The sequence below is a fragment of the Heptranchias perlo genome, chromosome 14 (genome assembly GCF_035084215.1).
Source record: "Heptranchias perlo isolate sHepPer1 chromosome 14, sHepPer1.hap1, whole genome shotgun sequence".
Taxonomy (NCBI): domain Eukaryota; kingdom Metazoa; phylum Chordata; class Chondrichthyes; order Hexanchiformes; family Hexanchidae; genus Heptranchias; species Heptranchias perlo.
Window position 1 is genome coordinate 30,167,954 of NC_090338.1, and position 19,964 is coordinate 30,187,917.

Below are 19,964 nucleotides of genomic sequence, written 5' to 3' on the forward strand. Positions count from 1 at the left end.
TTAACCAGTGTTCTAGAAGCCGGCCACATAAAGAGGAGTTCATAGTGACTTGCAAGGGTAACACTAAAGTATATTGTACTTCTGTTTGCCTTGTACTTTCACTCTTTCTGTATAGCTCCCACAAACTTTTCTTACTATGGTCTCTGTATTGCTCAGTTTATGTCCAATTCATTTTATAACTCTTTCTCCAAGTCTCTCTTTCCCTCTGTTTCTTCTCTCTTCTGTAAGTCTGTCAGGTTCTCTGTATGGTGTTACGCATGTTTTTGTATTATATTTCTATCTTTTACTTTTTATAAAGCTTACAATATTCAGCAGTGTTAACTGGGTTGGGGATAGGTACCAGGATTGGGTGGAGAGATGATGTCTGGGAGCTGCTGCAACATGTGTTGATGAAAGACAAACTGGGAGCTGGGTAAGAGTGGGGGAGGAGTCTGGAGGAAGCAGGATATGGGCCTGGGATTGGCACATAGGTAATAGAAAACAGAATGGGTAGTCTAGCACCTGGGCAAACGGGTATAGAAAGTATATACAAAAAAAAACAAGGTGGGGGCGATCTGGGGTCTGGGAGTGGTAAGAGAGGTTGGGGAGACGGAGCGCTAAGAGAGGTTGCGGAGGCTGGGAGCGGTAAGAGAGGTTGCAGAGACTGGGAGCACTACAAGGGAGCTGCGGTCTGGGAGAGCTACCAGAAATCTCAGATCTGGAAGCACCATGGGAAAATTTAATTTCAGAAGTCAAGCAAGAAAATGTAATTTATCATTGATTCTCTCCACCCGTACCCATATCATTGGTTGATTTTTTAAAAAATTACCTGCTGCTGGTGGTCAAGCACGGCAATTTTGGATATAGTAGCGAGTGATTGGGAATGGTAGTGGGCACCTTGAGTCTGAACGTGATAGTGGGTGGTACTAATGGTCAGGAGCAGATGGCATTTGTGGTAGAAGGCTGCATTCAGGAAGAGTAGTAAGGGGCAGTAATAATCAAGAGAAGCATGGGACTGAGGTTGAAGCTGGACCTTGAGTTGAATTTACATTCTGGCACAAATGTGTTACATGCCCGCAACATGCTCAGACCGTAACTCTTTGGCCAGGCATAAAAATGGAAGCTTACGAATTATCAGAGGTTGCAAACTCCTTGGACAAAGAGAACATAAGGCATGCAGGCCTGAAAAATAGTGGGACCCAAAATTCAGCTGAAAGGTCCAAGCTCTGGGAATAAAATAGAGGCAAACCCAAGGTCCCTGAGAGAAGGGCCATAAGAGGAAAGGTTCTTAGAGGGATTGTAAGATCTGAAGGGTGAGTTTTCTGATTTATTTTTAAAACTTGAATTTTTCCATGCATTTGTGATGTTATAAATTAGATTTTTAGGGGATATAGCTCGGAACTCTCTTTGCGGCTCAAAGGACCTTGAAATATTTTGTTGACTGATCGGATTGTTTCCTTTTGTGGTTTTCCATTGGGATTTCTTCTAGTTTTTTTTTTAAGGAATAATGGTTTTTGATTGGAGAATATTCCCCACTCACTATAAAAACAACTAATAATATACTTTCTCATGACCTATGGGCACGTTAGACACACACTAGACTTTTAATGATACAGTTATTTTGCAGGCTCTATTCAAGAGATTCAAAAAGGAGAAAGTCTATAGTACAGGGTGAACTATACTGTGACACTGCCAACTTGGGTCTACAATGATTTCAGCCTCAAGACTTCCAGCAACTCTTACTGTTACCCTGCTAGTCTGCAACCTAAGCTGACTGCACTGTCCTTCTATAGTCTGAAGTACTTAGTCACGTCTATTAATATTGGAACAGGAACATATATAAATGTTATTTATGCAATATTCATGCAGTCGCATCTACAGACATAAATATTGCACAAACAGTTGTACTCAGTGCCCTTGATTGTTCACCCGGATTGTCAAAATTGAGGTTTATCATTAACTAAGTAGAGGAAATGCCAAATTTGTCATTCCAGAAATTCAATAGATATGTCCCCAACTACAATAAATAATAATGCAGGACAATTTGTTCTAGTGTGTGTGTGGCTGGCACTTACTAATATCACAGGGGTTCATTTTGTACAAATAACTGCTGACAGACTAACCCCGAGCAGTAGTTTTAAAGAATAAAACACAAGAACATAGCTTTCTAATGGTGTACTGGGCAAAAGCACCATATAGTATGTTATTGAGCCATACAGACTAGAAAGGTAACAGATTTAATCCCTTCTCAGTGTTGAGTTAGATGATTTCACCTGGAGTGGTGGTTGGGCCCTATTGTTGGTTTCAGTTCCTTGGGAATGGAAAAAAAATCAGCCAGAGTTTCAGGTGTGTGTGTGTGCTGGATAAAAACAGAATATGGGTAATCTGTGATGCCATCCACAGTTGAACAGTTTGCTGACACTCGCTTTCTAGGCTCAACTTCAAGAATGGGACTTTTGGCAAGGTAGTAGAGAACTACTGCCACCTTTGGAACTGTACCCTAACATGAGTCACATCCTTCAGAAGAGCAGAAAAGTGGAGAAAAAGAGAGAAAAAATCATAGGAATATAACAGGGAGTCTTGGAGACCCATGCGAGTATACAAATATCTCCCATTAGAGCATCTATGTGCCATTCAACTGAGCATGTCTGCCGTTAATACAATTACATTTACATACTGGTAGCTGCTGAGAGAATACTTATTATTTTAATGTATAATATTACATTTTTATACACTTCATTTTTTTTCAAATGTGTTATTTATGAAAGACGGATGAATAACTGGTGCAGTAGACCTTGAATAATAATAATGCTTTTGATTAGTACTCACCCACTTGTGTCACTATCTTGTGGATCTGGTCTAAGTCAGAGTTTCCAGGCAGGTAAGGATTTCCTGTTGCCATTTCAATACTCATGCAACCAAAAGCCCAAATGTCCACGGGTCTTGTAAAGAAAATATGTATGAATATTTAAAAAAAATATTTATTGGAATCAGTTATCTCTTAGAAAACTCCTTGAACATAAAGACTAGAGAGTTTAATTGCTCTGTGCGTTAGAGCTACCACACATGCAAAATGTGTTGAAGTGGTAGTTCTGTGTATTAACGGAGCAGTTGATAACTTTTTCCATTCTTCTAAAATTCTGAGCAAACAGGTGTAATATACATTAGTGCAATGACCCTATGTTAATGGTACTTTAACTTATTAAGAAGCAATTGAAGGGTTTCTCCATAAATTCCTACGGCTTGATTTTTAAGGAAAAAAGTATGGATGATCTTGTGCATATACCTGTAACATATTAAAAATCTTACAACTGTGTGCACTTCCTGGCTACAAAACCTTACTTCCTGTTGTCAAGTTTTTGTCACACTTTTGTGTCAGCATTTTCTATTAGAAGTTCCCACGCCCACATGTTCACAGTTAGAATGGTAAACATATGTGTAAACTTGTCAGGCTGTAATTACAACCTCCCATCATTGGTGGGACTTAATAACACTTCAGTTTCATCTCCCAGCTCCTCAGCCTGTACTGCAGAAAAATTTCTAGGCTCCAATCAACTCTACTTCTCTGCTTCCCAAGCTGCCATTTGTTTGGCTATTTAATTATAATTTATAAAATAAAATCAAGTATAATAAAGAAATAAGGATAGAATGTTTGATTTTAAAACTTTTATATCTGCACTCACTGGTCCAATTATTCTCCGCCCTCTAACCCTAGTCTGCATATATTTTTCATTGGGAATGTGGTTTTTCCAGCTCTAAGGCTTTTTGTAAATAATCCTGTGTAAGTGCCATCTAGTTTCTTTTCCAGTTTGTTAGTAAATGTCCAAGTGTCAGCACCATATATTAACACTGACAGGTGAGTGTGTTAGTAACAGGAATTTTGAAACTACACTTGCTGACATTCAGCCTGCTACTGGCATATCATGAATGACTTTTATTTTCAATAAAATACAGGTATTCAAATTGGGGACTCCAAAAGTAAAACCATCAGGTGTGTTTACAGATCCTGATACATTGAAATGACTCTTCCTGAACTAAGGATAGAAATTGAGTATTGCTACTGAAAGTTCAGGAATTCGAACATAGGAACAGGAGTAGGCCATTCATCCCCTCGAGCATGTTCCGCCATTCAATTAGATCATGGCTGATCTGTATCTCAACTCCATCTACCCGCCTTCGTTCTGTAACCCTTAATAACCTTGCCTAACAAAAATTTATATGTTTTATTGCATTTTGATTTGTTACAGTGCAGCATAAGACAGGCACTACTTAATTATATTTCCTGTGTATTACGCTGTATAATCTTGTCCTCTTTACACATACCACATATTAAGTCAAGATGATTTCATCATCACAATTTTGAAAAATTACTGACCAGTTCCTGGAGTTAATGCATATTTATCTTGCAGCTGGTGACAAGCTAACCTCGTAACCATTCTGTGATTCTATTTGAAAAGGACAGCAAGGAACACTCCTGCAAATAATTAATTTACTACAGCCTATCATTTTTTAATGCAAAAAGTAGAATTATGGATATGAGCTAATTCAGAACCTTCACTTTTGTTTGAGCCAATCAGAACAAAAAACACTGGACGTATCTGCACCACACAGCAGCATTAGTCAATTCTTGCAGGCTTGAGACCATTTTGCATAGTTAGTAGTTTAACAAGTGGTCCTGTAGCATTATTGCAGGTGTTTGTGATTGAGTTTTCCATTCAGTATGACATTATAATCCAATTAGCTAAATCTGCACAATAAAATAAATTTTTTAAAAAGGGAGATAAAAATGAATAATCAAGAATAATTTAATTCCCTATACGACTATTTACATGAAGGGATCATTATTCTTTAGGCTGTTATTCAATTAAGTTTCCACCCCTGCCACAGTACTGAAATGGCTCTTATCAAAGTCACAAACAATATCCTATGTGACTGTGACCATGGTAAACTATCCCTCCTCATCCTTCTCGACCTGTCTGCAGCCTTTGACACGGTTGACCACATCATCCTCCTCCAACGCCTCTCCTCCGTCGTCCAGCTGGGTGGGACTGCGCTCGCCTGGTTCCATTCTTATTTATCCAGTCGTAGTCAGCGAATCGCCTGCAATGGCTTCTCTTCCTGCTCCCGCACAGTTACCTTTGGAGTCTGGGTTCTATCCTTGGCCCCCTCCTATTTCTCATCTACATGTTGCCCCTTGGCGACATCATCCGAAAACAAGACGTCAGATTCCACATGTACGCTGACGACACTCAGCTCTACCTCACAACCACCTCCCTCGACCCCTCCACTGTCTTTCATTTGTCACATTGCTTGTCCGACATCCAGTACTGGATGAGCAAAAATTTCCCCCAACTAAATATTGGGAAGACTGAAGCCGTTGTCTTTGGTCCCTGCGCAAACTCCGTTCTCTAGCCATTGACTCCATCCCTCTCCCTGGCCACTGTCTGAGGCTGAACCAGACCGTTCACAATCTTGGCGTCCTATATGACCCTGAGATGAGCTACCGACCACATATCCGCTCCATCACCAAGACCACCTACTTCCACCTCTGTAACATCAACTGTCTCTACCCCTGCCTCAGTTCTTCTGCTGCTGAAACCCTCATCCATGCCTTTGTTACCTCCAGACTGGACTAATCCAATGCTCTCCTGGCTGGCCTCCCATCTTCACCCTCCTTAAACACTGCTGCCCGTATTCTGACTCGCACCAAGTCCCGTTCTCCCATCACCCCTGTGCTCACTGACCTACATTGGCTCCCGGTCCGAGAATGCCTCGATTTTAAAATTTTCATCCTTGTTTTCAAATCCCTCCATGGCCTCTCCCCTCCCTATCTCTGTAACCTCCTCCAGCCTTACAATCCTCCGAGATCTCTGTGCTCCTCCAATTCTTCCTCTTGCATGTCTCCGATTTTAATCGCTCCACCATTAGCGGCTGTGCCTTCATCTGTCTAGGCCCTAAGCGCTGGAATTCCCTCCCTAAACCTCTCTACCTCTCCTCCTTTCAGACGCTCCTTAAAACCTATTTCTTTGACCAAGCTTTTGGTCACCTGTCCTAATACCCCCTTATGTGGCTCGGTGTCAAATTTTGTTTGATTACGCTCCTGTGAAGCACCTTGGGACGTTTTATTACGCTAAAGGAGCTATATAAATGCAAGTTGTTGTTGTTTAGAATGCACCTAGCTAATTAATGAGGTTTATTCACTAATCTATTCTACAACTTACAGTTTATGAAATACATTTTTATGTGTCTTTTTGCTGCAAGATTGCACCTGGTCTCAAATGTTCTCTTAATTTTGAAGTGTCACAACATCAAGAGTGTACATGGAGTCAGATGTTTAATAAATTGCTGTAACAAAGAACAACTCTGCAGAAAGCCCATGTTGTACCTGGCTTGAGAGCATTTGATGCTGATACTGGGTATAAAAAGTTGAAAATGTTCCAGCACAACTCTGCCCCAGAACAACACAAACATACTAATAACACATACAGATAACATACTAATAACACATACAGATATTCAATTACTATCCATCAAACATAGCTAATGTCAATTAATAACTACCGCTAATTAAAATAGAAAAGCTTCACTGTTCTGGGTAGAAGTCAATCATCTGATAGTTCAGAAGGAGGAAGTTCCAACAATGTCTGGTGCAGTTTGTTATGCCAGTGCACTGGTGCACTACACTGACACCTCACCACAACTGGTAAGCAATCACCAATGAAATCACACCCATAATTCTGAGCATACCAAGTTACTGATCTCAGCTGTGTCATGAAGGCAGTATAGCATCATTTCCATGTCTTGCCTTGGCCTACCCCTATACACCTCAGGTACCTTCTCCACATTTTATTGCCTCACTCTCCACCACCCTTCCACCTCTCCTTCAAAAACCTTATTATCTACTAGCCCTCCAACACCACATCCATTCCCCCCCGCATCCGACTTAGCAAAATCTCCTTTCCATCCTCACTCAACCTTTGTACTCAGCATCTCCTCCTCATCTCTGACAACTTGTAGAGTGAACGCACCTTGCTCATCTTCTCCAATTTACTTGCCCACTTTTTTTCCCTCAATCTCATCCGCCACCTGATGGTCTCCTACCCTCACTGATACAATAGGCACCTCCACGGACTTGTCTGTAGGCTGTAGACTAGAGTGCTTGAGTTGTACAATCAGCTTGACAATCAACACATGTACTGCCATCTATCCCTCTCTGTAACCAAATTCTCATATACCCTTCTCTGCCACTAATTGCTTTCTCCAACCTCACTCTGCCAGTCCTTCCATGCTCCCCTCAAATACTCATGGGCTTCTTTGTTTCCCAATCTAGGCCACACAATCAACTGGTTTTGTCACCTCCATTCCCTCTTTTCACCCACAGCTCACTCTTCATAGACTTTCCTAACCCATCTTAACCCTACTTTTCAACCCCCACCCTCACTCTTTCCAGGCCCTTCCAACCCCCATTCCCTCCACCCTCTGCAGTTTCTTCCCCATCTTTCAAGATTAATTTTCCCCATAAACCCTGCCATCTAATGCCATAGCACCTTCTAAACGGACTCCTAACTACCTACTCACCCCTTCTCAGTTCCGTTTGCCGACATTGTAAACTTCTACTTATCGTCAAGCATTGCTCTGACCCCTTTCAAAATCATTGTTATCACTTTTAAAATAAACAGCCCTCGACTACTCTGTCTTCTCAAAATACCGCTCTGTATCTAATCTGTCCTTTCTGTCCAAGGTACTTGAAGGCGTCATTGCTATCCAACCTTGCACTCACTTCTCTCAAAACTCCCTGTTTGACTCCCCCTCATCCAGTTTCTGACCAGCTTAGTTAAAGTCAGCTAGCTTTAAGAAGATCACACGGTATTTTTTTCTCCTAATTTTCCCTTTGTTTTTGTCCTTTATTTCTTCTCTCCTAAATGACTATTTTTTGTGCGTGATCCTAGGCAACAACTATCAGCAGGCTATTCAACAACGAGGGCATCACAGTGAGCCTGAACCAGTTTTCCTCACCTGAGGTCCCACATATGTGCCCATGCAGCACAGGACACAGAATAGTAATCAAGACTGGAGATTTTGGTTGATTTTTTTTCTCTCTCTAGCCTGTGGATATTGAGATCTGTTGTTGCACCTGACTCAAGTCAGCTAGCTCAGCATAAACTAGGGATCAAACATGGGTCCTTCCTGATCTGTATGGCTCAATACCACAGAACTGTTGGAGGGACTAGTTGCACATTCTTCTACTTCTGTGAACTAAGAGAAAGAAAAGAAAAGGATTCTTTACAATATGTACCTACTTTCCATATTTGGTGTCACCGACTACTAACTCTGGAGCCCTGTACCAGCGAGTGGCCACATATTCCGTGTAAGTCTCTCCTGGTGCAGCCAATGTACGGGCAAAGCCAAAATCACATAGTTTAACAACACCAGACCCCGAGACCAGAACATTCTCAGGTTTGATATCACGATGAATTATCTGGAGGAGAAATAAGCAGTGAGAAACAGAATAAAATGATTTACAAATTTTGCCCGTGTAAGTGACAAGCAAATTCAATGAATTGCACAAAGCCACTTTAAACCACTGCAGGTTATTCAAACTGTAAATACTTGTGGCATTGTACTATAGTACCAATGTGTCAGGCCACAGAACAGTAAGATGCAAATGGTCTTGACAGCGTGGCTGGTCATCTAACTCCCAGATCTCTTCCACTCCCATTGTGCGGCCAACTACCAGAATATGCCTAACAGCCAATCGTAAATCATTTTATAGAATTTCCCTCCATCCTCCCATTGGAAACATTCAGGTTCCACTAACTACTTTTCACAGGCAGTTCAGTGGAGATGGGCAGTTCACCTTGTGGGAAATTAGAGGCACACAGTAACATAGCTAATGTTTTTCACCAGTCTGAAATATTGCACAGAAGGCAAATTTGTGAAGTCAATTTTATTCATTGCGCGGTAGTCTACAAGATGGCTAAATACCAACTACTGAAGTGTTCTACTGTATTATGCTCGGTTTGCAAGATCTATGACTCCCAAAACAATATTTTTGTTTCCATCTTTAAATTCTTTTGGCCCAGTGTGCTTTCAATTATTCAGCTTTCACCTGTCTCTGTTTCTCATCGCACTCTGAGGTAAAGTGAGATTAAATAACATCAACAGCCAAAAGCATGAATTAACCATTCTTCTGGTTTGGAGATTAGGTTCTGACTGGTTATTTTCTTGCAGATTCTGGTTCCACGCCATACCTGGTGATCCCCTAATCAATCTTTTCTAACTCTTCACGTTTTATATATACTAGTTGATCTCCTATGACATTGCATAGGAGATCAACTAGTATCTTGGGAGGGAGTCAAGACCTGTGCAGTGTTGAACATTTTTCTCTCAATATTCTCAAAGAACATGATAATATTACATCCTAAAACAGTGGACAACAGAGGCTGCTACTATAATAATATGGAAATTAAAAAATAATGGAATAAAGCAGAGAACTCAAATTATAATGAAACATTTTTTTTTGACACCATACAAACATAACAGGAAAACTGAACCAACACGAACCACATGCAACACCACATAGTGACAACAATGAAAGAATACTGGTGAGCATTGCATCGCAGCTAAGTAGGTATCAGTAAACTAATAAATTAATGAAGCAGTACGCACCAGCAAATTAAAAGGTGAAGTAGGCAGCGGTGAATTAATAAATTCATAAACCAGAAGGCAACCAACAAATCAATAAATTAATGAAGCAGCATGGCACAACAAGAAATGAACTATCAATTAGTGGTAAACCTGGCAGCAGTGAATTAATGAAGTAATGGACATATCCACAAATAAATTAATGGAGCATTGGGCACATGAATGAATAAATTAATGGGGAAGCAGGGACCAGTGAATTAATGAATTAATGGAGCAGTGGACACAGCAATAAATGAGTCAACTAATGGAGCAGTAGACACACAAACAAATCGATAAGCGGCACACCAACAAATCAAGAATTTAATGAAGCAGTGGGCACCAGTGAATTATTAATTCATAGAGTGGCAATCACACTAAAACATCAATAAATTAATGGAGCAACAGGTATCAGTAAATCAATACCACCCCTCCTACCTTTGCCGCCACGGCTTTCTGCCCACGCGATTGCTAACTTACTTTTGCTGGATTCACTGTTATTTTAATCATTTTACTTTTCAAGGCACTATGAGCCATTATCAGGATTTTAGTTTGCCAAAGCATTTAAACAGCTAATATTATATATATGTATAGTACATAGTGAGTTTAAAGCTTCTGCTCTTGAAAATTCAGTGGTGGCTTAGTGAAAAGTTCCCAGAGAAAAACAGTAAGTAGGTGGGTGAGTTTCTGAATGTTCCAGCAAACTCCTGTTGGAATTAGAACAGGAGTCTGCTGGAACAGCCGAGCAAATTTGGGGCCAGTGTGCTGAATCCGCTGCAACATCCAATTTCCTTGTGTATCCTCTATCTATATACTATTAAAAATCTTGCACTGGGCATGCACTTTCTGCCCTCAAACTTTCCTGTTATCACAGTTTTTCAAATCACATTTTTCTGCTATATTTATCAAATGAAAGTGGGCAAAGCTACAAGCAAGCAATTTACTAGTAAGTCTTAAGTGTCTTCAGTTGTGTATACTCACATTGTTCTTGTGAAGGTACTCTGTAGCCCTTAACACCTGAATGAGGCATTTTCTAAGCTTCTTACTCTCCAGCCCATTTGGAAACCGTTCCAAATCATCCAAAACAGTATGATCAACAAACTCAAACACCAAGAATAAGCGTTTCTTCTGCTTGAACACCTCAATGAGATTTACCAGATTCTCATGCCTGAATTGCTGTCAAAAAATAAGTAAGGCGGATGAAAGAAAATCATAACTATTATTCACAACTGAAACTTGTAAACTTCTGTTAAAGAACGATGGCAGCTAAGACAGGATACAAGCTGGAATCTCTCAATTCCCCATTCTGTGAGTTCTTGATTTTGGGCAGGAATGTGAGAAGGGGGCACCAGATAGTGGGGGAAATAAAAGAAAACTCATGGGGATGTCATCATGAAAGCCCTCTCATGCACTTCCTACCAGCTGTCACTTTTTATTTGGTCAGTCAGGTGTCTGAGAGGCATGGCAACCCATCGCCATGCTAAACAGTCTTCAAGCCAGGCTACTGAGAAATCCACCAAAGTACAGTTTCTATTTGCCTGATATGAAGTGCATACCCTCTCTCCACAAGGACAATTTCCAACTTTTCTAACTCCAGAGAGCTTGGACGCAGATTTCCAAGAGGCAAGGCTTAGGAAATCGCAAGTGTGCATCGGTGTACTGTTGGAATTTAACCAGCTAAAACTGCACAGTTTACCAGCACAGAGCACTAGTAAACTCCCCTTTGCTTGTCCAGGCAAGATCACCCTAACCCCATTTTAGCATTGTCTTGCAGAGTTATTCAGAGCCGGGTGGGAAGTGTCCCAGCCCCCAGTGAAAGGTCTACCTCTCCAGGTCCCATTACAAGCCAGGTTGGCTGGTCAATTATCAACAGTGTCCTGGAGTTTTGAAGACCTGAATAGCTCAGTTACAAATTAGAGTCTACCATGGAAAGTTGACTGAATTTTAATCTATCGTGGTCAGCCATCTCATCTTGGAACCAACTCTGCTTACTACCCCCCACCCCAAGTTGCTGTCATTAGACAGCTGACAAGCAAAGTTTTGAACTCTTGCTAGTCAGACAATACATACCAGAAACTCCTCACAAGTAGCATAACCATACATGTCAACATACAAAACTCAAAAAAGTTGATGAACAGCTTCAAAAAAGCTGACATAGCCTGAGAAAAATTGACTACTGAAGAAACATCTTACAACTGGAAAACAGCCATGAATAAAGGTCTATGACTAACTGAATAAGTTCAATTCCTTTTTATTTCATTGAATTTCAGGATTATTATTATTGTTTGGGATCACATTCTACAGTTCAGTTTGTTTTTCTGTGAAAACTGAAACCTAATGGCCTCAACTATGATATATGAAAAATAATCACAATGAGTGTGCAGTGGAACACGAGCCTGGCATGCCATAAGGTGCAGGAATACCCAATATTTCTTTCATCAGTTGTATTATGAGGGAAAAAAGGACACAATGTGCATTTTATACAGGGGATGTGAGCACTGGGGGTCCAAGATTTATTTCCTAGAGTACATGGAAGCATGGCACCACAGGTAATTTTTATTTTTTGACATTTTTGGTGCATTTTCCAGCATTCTGCTTCCCAAATAAAATCCAAGGTTTGGTCAAGTATTTTTAAAGGACCATAGAAGTTTACAGTACCAAGAGGCTATTCGGCCTATCGTATCTATGCCGAGAAATCTAAAATTAATCACACTGCCCCACTCTCTCCCCATAGCCTCAAATTCTCTAGCCCAACCTCCAGATACCACCTTCCAGCAGCTGACCTTACAAGTTTCAGTGTTTCCTCATCAGCTATATGACAGACATCCACCTTCAGTGTGGCAGAAAGACCTATGCAGAACAATTTGCGATATGGTAACCACCTTGGTGTTCATGATGCCTAAGTCCAATGCCAAATACCAAGCTAACTTGTCACCAATTGCTTAATTCAGTCCTCATGTTGAGGGGGTTTTGCAAAGACACAAAGCCATTGTGAGGCTGACACCTTCTCCAGGATGCTCAGGAATGGGTCAGTTCAGAGAAGTTGTAGGTAGGGATTCTGAAAGGTCCAAATCTGTCCTCAACAACTGCATCATTTCTAGGAGTCACTGGAGCAGAAGCCGTGTCTACTATTTCTCTTCCCTAGCCCAGGGAAACTAAGAAATATTGCAGCACCCACCACTACTCCCACTTGACATTAGGTAACACCTAGGCCACTCCTGTTCCATATGACTCAGTATCATACCACATGGTGCATTTATCCATTGATCCATTAGGGATATCTTCATTCAATTTTAATAAATCCACCCCAATACATGAAATTGTATTTCCTACCTCCTCAGTCTCCACGTTATTTTTCTAAATTAATAATAATTCATGTTCTTACCTTCAGAAATCGTATTTCTCTCACAGCAATTTTCTTTACCAGTCTGTCATCATCTCGGTCCTGAAATCTTTTGATGGCGACTACTTGTCCTGTCTCCTTGTGCCTGCATTTCATTACTGATCCATAAGTACCCTCTCCCACTAGTCCTAGATTCTCATACATCTCCATTTCTAGGTCTGATTTTTAACCTGTACCAGAATGTATCACATGTTGCTGTTAGTCAGGAGTAATGGATTATACTCAGCCAAAACATATGGCATATCTGTTCTATTATCAGCACCTTATTCCTATTCTGCTTTATGAAGGGAGTGTATTTCTTTAAAAATAAAATGGCAACAAAGGGAGGTGGGGTGTTGCAGGATGGTGGGGCTGCCCTGCCCAATACTAAAAGCTACAAGATGGAGTTTCCCATCCACTGCCCTTTACATACTGAATTACTGACCCCAGCTTTGCTCTGAGGGAAGTATTGAATCAAGGCCAAATGCTTCTCCAGAGACACCAATAAGATGGGCCCAAGGCCTATAATGTAGCAGGTTGTAAAGAGCAAGAGCGAAAACAAGGTAAAAGCAGCAGTGATTGGGTGATGCCACACTTGTTTTAATAGCAAAAAGAACAACGTGAGTAATAAGTGAAGACTGTAGTAGAAAGGAAAGGGGTTCATAATTAAATAAGCTCCATTGAAATTAATTGGCCTCTCCCTCCCACATGACCATCCTTTCCTAGAATTATTACAATTTTGATTGTCTTTATGAGCAGAAAGTACAGGCAAAAATGAAGCCATTATTTAACTGTTTTAAAATCAAAGTTATCACCACATTTCTTCCCATCTTACAGGGTGAGCTCATGTTGATAGAGTGTACAATGGTAAATAATTCAATTAGTTGCAATACATCATGTAAACAAACAGTGGGCGAATGATAATATCTTATTGAAGTAACTGCATTCAGTAAAAAGAGTTACATTTAGAGGGATATAGAGGGAGTAACATTAATGTAAGACACTTCACCACTCTCCTGATCTAGGTAAGTGCAAATAAATAAGTTGTTTCAAACAATCCTATCTCCTAAGTTAGAGAAAGGAAAATCATCCATGACTCCCACTCCTGATCATTCTCTAGCGGTCCCTGCTGGAAGTTGTGTTAGGTGCAAAGAACAGGATTGGGCTTGGTCATAATGTCCTCCACGGTCAGATAGTCTATCGACACTCACTGTCAAGGCTAACACACAAATAATGGCCACCAGTGCAGGAGGTACTTAAAATTTAGTGTAATTTTCCATTACTTCAATCAGACATTCACCTTCTAGGTCTTCAAACTCAGCAGAAAATTGGGCCAATTAACATCCTTTCCTAAACTAAATGTCAATCAAGAAATACCAAGAAACTTCAGGACAAAGCAAGAATGGGCAAGATAGTTTTTTTCTGTGGGAGAACTGGTTATTATTTTCTTTTTTTAAACTAACTTTTAAATTCTCCTCCTCTAGCCTGCCTCCCCATCGTGTAATTTCCTGAGTCTGACTTGTCCCAGGCATCTGCCAATACTTTTCTGTAACTGTTTGCTGGGAAGTGTATAAAGCAGCCTTATTTACCCACATAATTTCCTCTTTCATGGACGGACACCTTGCTTTTGCTCTGCGCCTCGCCATTAGCACGCCTGCTCACAATTTAGATACAGGTGAAGAAAGTCATTTGGCCCATTTTCCTCATACATCCATCCAGAGCCTCCATCTCTTAAATAATTCCAGCTACGCACATCCACTACCCCACTCGAAAGTCCATTCACTTGTTGATTAGTTTATGAAAAGAAGTTCCCAACATCAAACCTAAATTTACTTTCACTAGTTTGAACCTGTGTCCCTTTGTCCTACTGTCACAGTTTAATTTGAAGTTGTGTTCCTGATTTACCTTTTCTATAACATTTACTATCTTGATTGTTGTCCTGCAGTAATTAGTCGTGTTGAGTCCCATGTCTACTAACACCCCTAGATTATTTTGTGGTTTCCAGGCTACTTCCTCCGGTTCAACTACCCCTCCCAATTAGGTATTGTCTGTGAATTTGACCAGTTTACATTGAGCTTCTCAATCCAAGTAGCTAATATAAATGAGAAACAATAGGTCCTGACACCAATCACTAAGGCACTACACTTAGGACTTCCCTCTACCCTAACAAGCACCTGCTGCTTATTACCTTATAGTCCATTTCTAAGCTATTGCCAGATTTTGCCTTTTATCTCCATTGCTTTAGGCCTGCGTTATAGCCTTTCCTGCAGAACTTGGTCAAAAGCTCTTTGGAAGTCTAGGTGCTCCCTTTTGTAAGATTTTCCACAGTGTACATGGAATGTCACTTCCCCAAAAAGGATGAGGACATCGGCCAGGCAGGATCTTCCTCTTCTGAAACTGTTTCCAGTGGCAGAAGGGTCGGTAACCAGAGCATACAGATTTAAAGCGATTGGCAAAAGAGCCAGAGGCGACATGAGGAAACATTTTCTTATGCAGCGAGTTGTAATGATCTGGAATGCACAGCCTGAAAGGTTGGTGGAAGCAGATTTAATAGTAACTTTCAAAAGGAAATTGGATAAATACTTGAAGGGGAAAAAATTTATGGGGAAAGACCAGGAGAGTGGGACTAATTGCATAGCTCTTTCAAAGAGCCGGCACAAGCATGAAGGGTTGAATGGCCTCCTCCTCTGCTGTACCATACCATGATACTATGATATTAACTGGCTCATCCTCATGTTTACTCCAGATAATCAATTCCAATATTTCACCGGGTATTGATGTGAAACTGATGAATCTGTTGTTGCCTGGGTCTGTTTTGACATCCTTTCTCAGAAACTCACTGTGTGGATAACCATTGGTGTGAATCTGAATCCAATCAATTCTATTAATGAATGCACTATGCAACCAGCAATTTCATTGCTCACAGGATTGATATTTCAGGTGTGTGATTCTTAAAGAATGCTGGTTAATATTTTAGGGAAGAGAAAAATGTTGGCCTTTTACACCTTTTTGACACAAATGACATCATGTTATTGCAACTTGAATTGCATTGCCATTTTGTACTTTTTTCATTTATTCACAGGATATGGGCAATGTTGGCAAGACCGTATTTACTGCCTATCCCTAGTTGCCCTGAAATGTTGAGCCACCTTCTTGAACTGCTCTGGAATTCTTTCCCTAAACCCTTCCAACAGTCTTCTTCTATCTCCACTTTTTAAAAACTTTCTTCAGCTCATCTTTTCAACCTAGCTTTTAGTCACCTCTCCTAACTCTCATCATTTTTTTATTTTTCCTTTGGGGCAGTTTTCTGCATTACAGGCTCTCTATCTATCTATATATCTATCTCTATCTCTATAATGTCATTACACTATTGAGATTAAGAGTTAGAAGGAAAAAGTGATATATCAAATGCTGTGATGGTTTCTAAACTGTGAAGAACATGGAAATGCCACATCAGAGGAGGATGTTTAGTGCATTTGTGTGTTAGGTAATCTGCAGTTTTTCTTGGGGAGCAGGGAGAATTGTCAGAGGTTAGATGGGTTGAGTAAAGTCCGTTAAAAACCCTATGTGAAGGTCCATGGTGCAAAACACCAATAACGTTGGTAGATGTTAACTGTCACTATTTCAAGCTACAGTCAACATTTCAATCCAAGGGTCAGCTTGTTACTGTTTCACAAGAAAAAAATAGGTTTTTTTTGCACTGGGATTGAAATTTATAATTGTTAAACATTCAGATAATTCAGAAGTTAAAACTGGAGCTGTCAAAATCAGACTGATTGGAAGGCAGAACTGAAGGCTGTCAGAACCATCAGATCAATTGGAGATCAAAACTGAAGACTATGAGAACTAGTCAGATCAGTTTGAAAGCAGGACTGGAGGTTGTTAGCACCAATTTTATCAATTGGAGGGCAGTTGGAGAACTGGAGACTGTTAATCTGTCTTATTTTTTCCCCACTGCTGGTTGCCTGTGAACTTGTTGGTTTCTGGGAGTTACTGTTATAGATGTGTTTATCCCAAGGTCATTAACATACAACAAATAAGCTACTAAATGCAGATTTAAAAAACTTAATTTTCCTTAAAGCAACTATGAAACATTCATTGCTGTTATCTTATGCAGAATTGCAGTTTGGAAATAAAATGGGTAATAGGATTGAAATGATGATGAATTTAACAATTTAAAAAAAATCTCACTGAGGTTTAGACTCAGAATTATGTTCAACTTTACAGAAGACTAGTAATAATGGTCAAGAATGGCATTGGACAAGACCAGGCTACGTCAGAAAGTGGAGAGCAAAAGTTAGGTGAGGTATAGACAGGCAGCCATTTGTTTTTGCAAAGGGTAAGTATTTATGTATTTGAATATTTCCTACATTACAACAGTGATTACACTTCAAAAGTACTCCATTGGTTGTAAAGCGCTTTGGGACGTCCTGATTTGTGAAAGGTGTTATATAAATGCAAGTCCTTCCTTCTTATGGGAGTTCTGGATTTTTGTGTGCAAAGTCAGTGGTAAATTGGATTTTGTCACGGATTGCCCAAGTATTTTTACATTTAGAATATTTCTGTATTGCTAGGATTCTCGGCCAGAGTGGTCTGAGATTTCACTGACAACAGGAAAAGGCTGTCTGTACTTTAAAATCTGAGCCAGCTCAGTTTTCAAGACTTAAGATAGACATGCAGCCCATGTTTGGAGAGAGTGTAAGTTGTGTCTTTATTGTTTTCATAAGCAAAAGAGTGTAGGACGGTATATATTCTTAAACTGGGTACTGTTCATTCCTGTACGTTATGTAAATAAACCAGCTATTGGCCCAAAATCTGTGCCTTATCTTGGTGGAGTGCTTAATCAATCCATCTTCCAAAGAGAGAGGAGACTTCAAGTGACAGCACATGATATTTTTCAGTGGGCTATACATGAGGCAAGGGTTCTGTTATGATCCTTGCTTCATGCTGTTGTTTAACTTGATGTTGGGCAGAAAATATTGCATTCCAGATCATAGGGGACATGAGGTCTACTTTGTAGAGTGATGCTGAAACCTAGAAAAAAAATCTAGTGTAAAAACCCAAAAACTGTAACAGAGGCTTTGGATTTTTTTTACAAATGACAGCTTGATTTATTTTTAATGCACGTCTCAATAGGCAACAACACAACGGCAGAGGATAATTGATGCAGAGGTCTCAAACATAAAATCATATATTAAATAATCTTTCATCTACACACACTTCCTATCAGTTTTGCCATTAAAGTTCCTGTGTACACATTTATAATGGAAACTGCTTATTTAAACTTTATACACTGTAATTACACACCCAGCAGTAGAGGTGCTGCAGCTGGTAGGAAAGTAACTACAATGTGACACGTTCACATAGTTTCATTATAAATATGGATATAGGAATTTATAATAGGAATATAACACTAATAAAATGTTTGACTTTAATATAGGTACTGAATTACCTCTGCACACCCTGTTCCAACTATCCCGCGTCCTCTAGCTCCACTTCACCTGAAGACTACACTTTGGTCTTGACTCCATTTGGAACTTGATTAGGTTTTTTTTTTAAATACTTTGATTTTCTTATTATTTATAGTTGAATAGCAAAACTTGCAACAATTTGAGAAGCAGAGCTGGTTGGAGCATACCATTCCTCTGACGTACAAGTTGAGGATTTGGTAGATGAAGTGCATTAAACGAATTAATGCTAGAACCCCTGAATACAAATTATCTGCATTCGATTTTAGGGACCTTTCTACATAACCTACCTACATAAGACGGAGTTCAATCATTGAAAATCCAGAATTAGTTTAACGTGGTGCTCAGTCGCATCCATCCTGCGATGATTCGTGTATTGATGCTTCTCTCTAATCACTCTTTAGCAGAGCAAATAAATTCCATCCGGTTGTTGGTTAAAACCCAGCAGGCGCAATATTTGCTCTGCTTTCAATTTGACCGGGTTCAATGCAACACTTCAAGAGACACGTTTTGGTCCCACACCCATCGTACTGCTGTGAATGGTTCTGATCTGGTCTTTCTGTTCGCACCGTGCACTAACTCCGCACTCACCCGCTCCCATAGCAACTCACTTGGTTACTACAAACAACGGAATTTGGAGTCCGCCGAGGGTTATACGTAGACCCGAGTGTAGAGCGGCGATCGGAGCAGGACGTGAGGCACCGAACAAGAGAGAAGATTCATTTAAAATAGTCTTCCCCATGGCTCTGCTTTCAAGTCTCCACCTTTGGAAAATGGAGGGGAGGAGACAGGCCCGACAGACTTGTTACTCGTTTTCCCCCTTTTGCTGCTAACACGACGGCGTTGCAAAGTGCCACTCGGGTGATCAGGAGTTAAAACCGCTCACTCGTTTTCGGTTTAAAAAAATGCGCCCCGTTTGCCTGCGTGTTGCCTCTATACATTGACACGGGTTGCCTGTCCATCACTGTTGTTCGTCCTAAATGTCACTCCTAGCATCTTGTCAACCGTGGGGCAGAATATATTTATTAAGGGCGGGTTAAAACAAGCCGAGAACAAATCGGGCGTGCTTTGCTGCGTTCCGAACGGTCTTCATATATTTTTAACGTATTTACTCCCAATTTAAAGGACAGGTACTGGAGAAGGAGTGACCCTCAGCTTCCCTGAATCACTCCCCTCTTCAATCTAACACTTCAGAATAATTAAGCAGAGAGCAGGCTCGCTTGAATATATTTAACAATCTTCGCCCCACCCAAAAAAAAAACACAACCACTTGGGCTTCTGAGAAATCAGCGCAATACTTTCTGGTTACACTCTCGGTCCGGGCACCACGTGCTCGTCCGAGCGGCCCGTCTCCCAGGCCACACCTTCGTTGCCAAGTGACGTCCTGTAGTTCTCAGAAGCCGAGTGAGCTCAGGGTTTGGTGACGCGCCGGTTTTATCTACGGTAGGAGGAGG

At 40.5% G+C, this 19,964-nt stretch overlaps 1 protein-coding gene across 6 annotated transcripts in view; it reads right to left on the bottom strand.

The window, feature by feature from the left end:
* Positions 1-19,859, bottom strand: part of LOC137332392 (cyclin-dependent kinase-like 4) — a 76,397-nt gene extending 56,538 nt beyond the window's left edge. For all 6 annotated transcript variants that reach the window (XR_010965652.1, XR_010965651.1, XM_067996190.1 and 3 more), the window contains exons 1-5: positions 18,801-19,859; positions 13,046-13,233; positions 10,642-10,836; positions 8,280-8,458; positions 2,809-2,921 (exon numbers count right to left, since the gene is read on the bottom strand). Coding sequence is in view for 4 of the 6 variants with exons in the window: in XM_067996190.1 (XP_067852291.1) it covers positions 2,809-2,921; positions 8,280-8,458; positions 10,642-10,836; positions 13,046-13,213 (655 nt within the window). In the remaining 2 variants the exon portion in view is untranslated. The remainder of the gene's footprint in view (positions 1-2,808; positions 2,922-8,279; positions 8,459-10,641; positions 10,837-13,045; positions 13,234-18,800) is intronic.
* Positions 19,860-19,964: the final 105 nt, after the last annotated feature.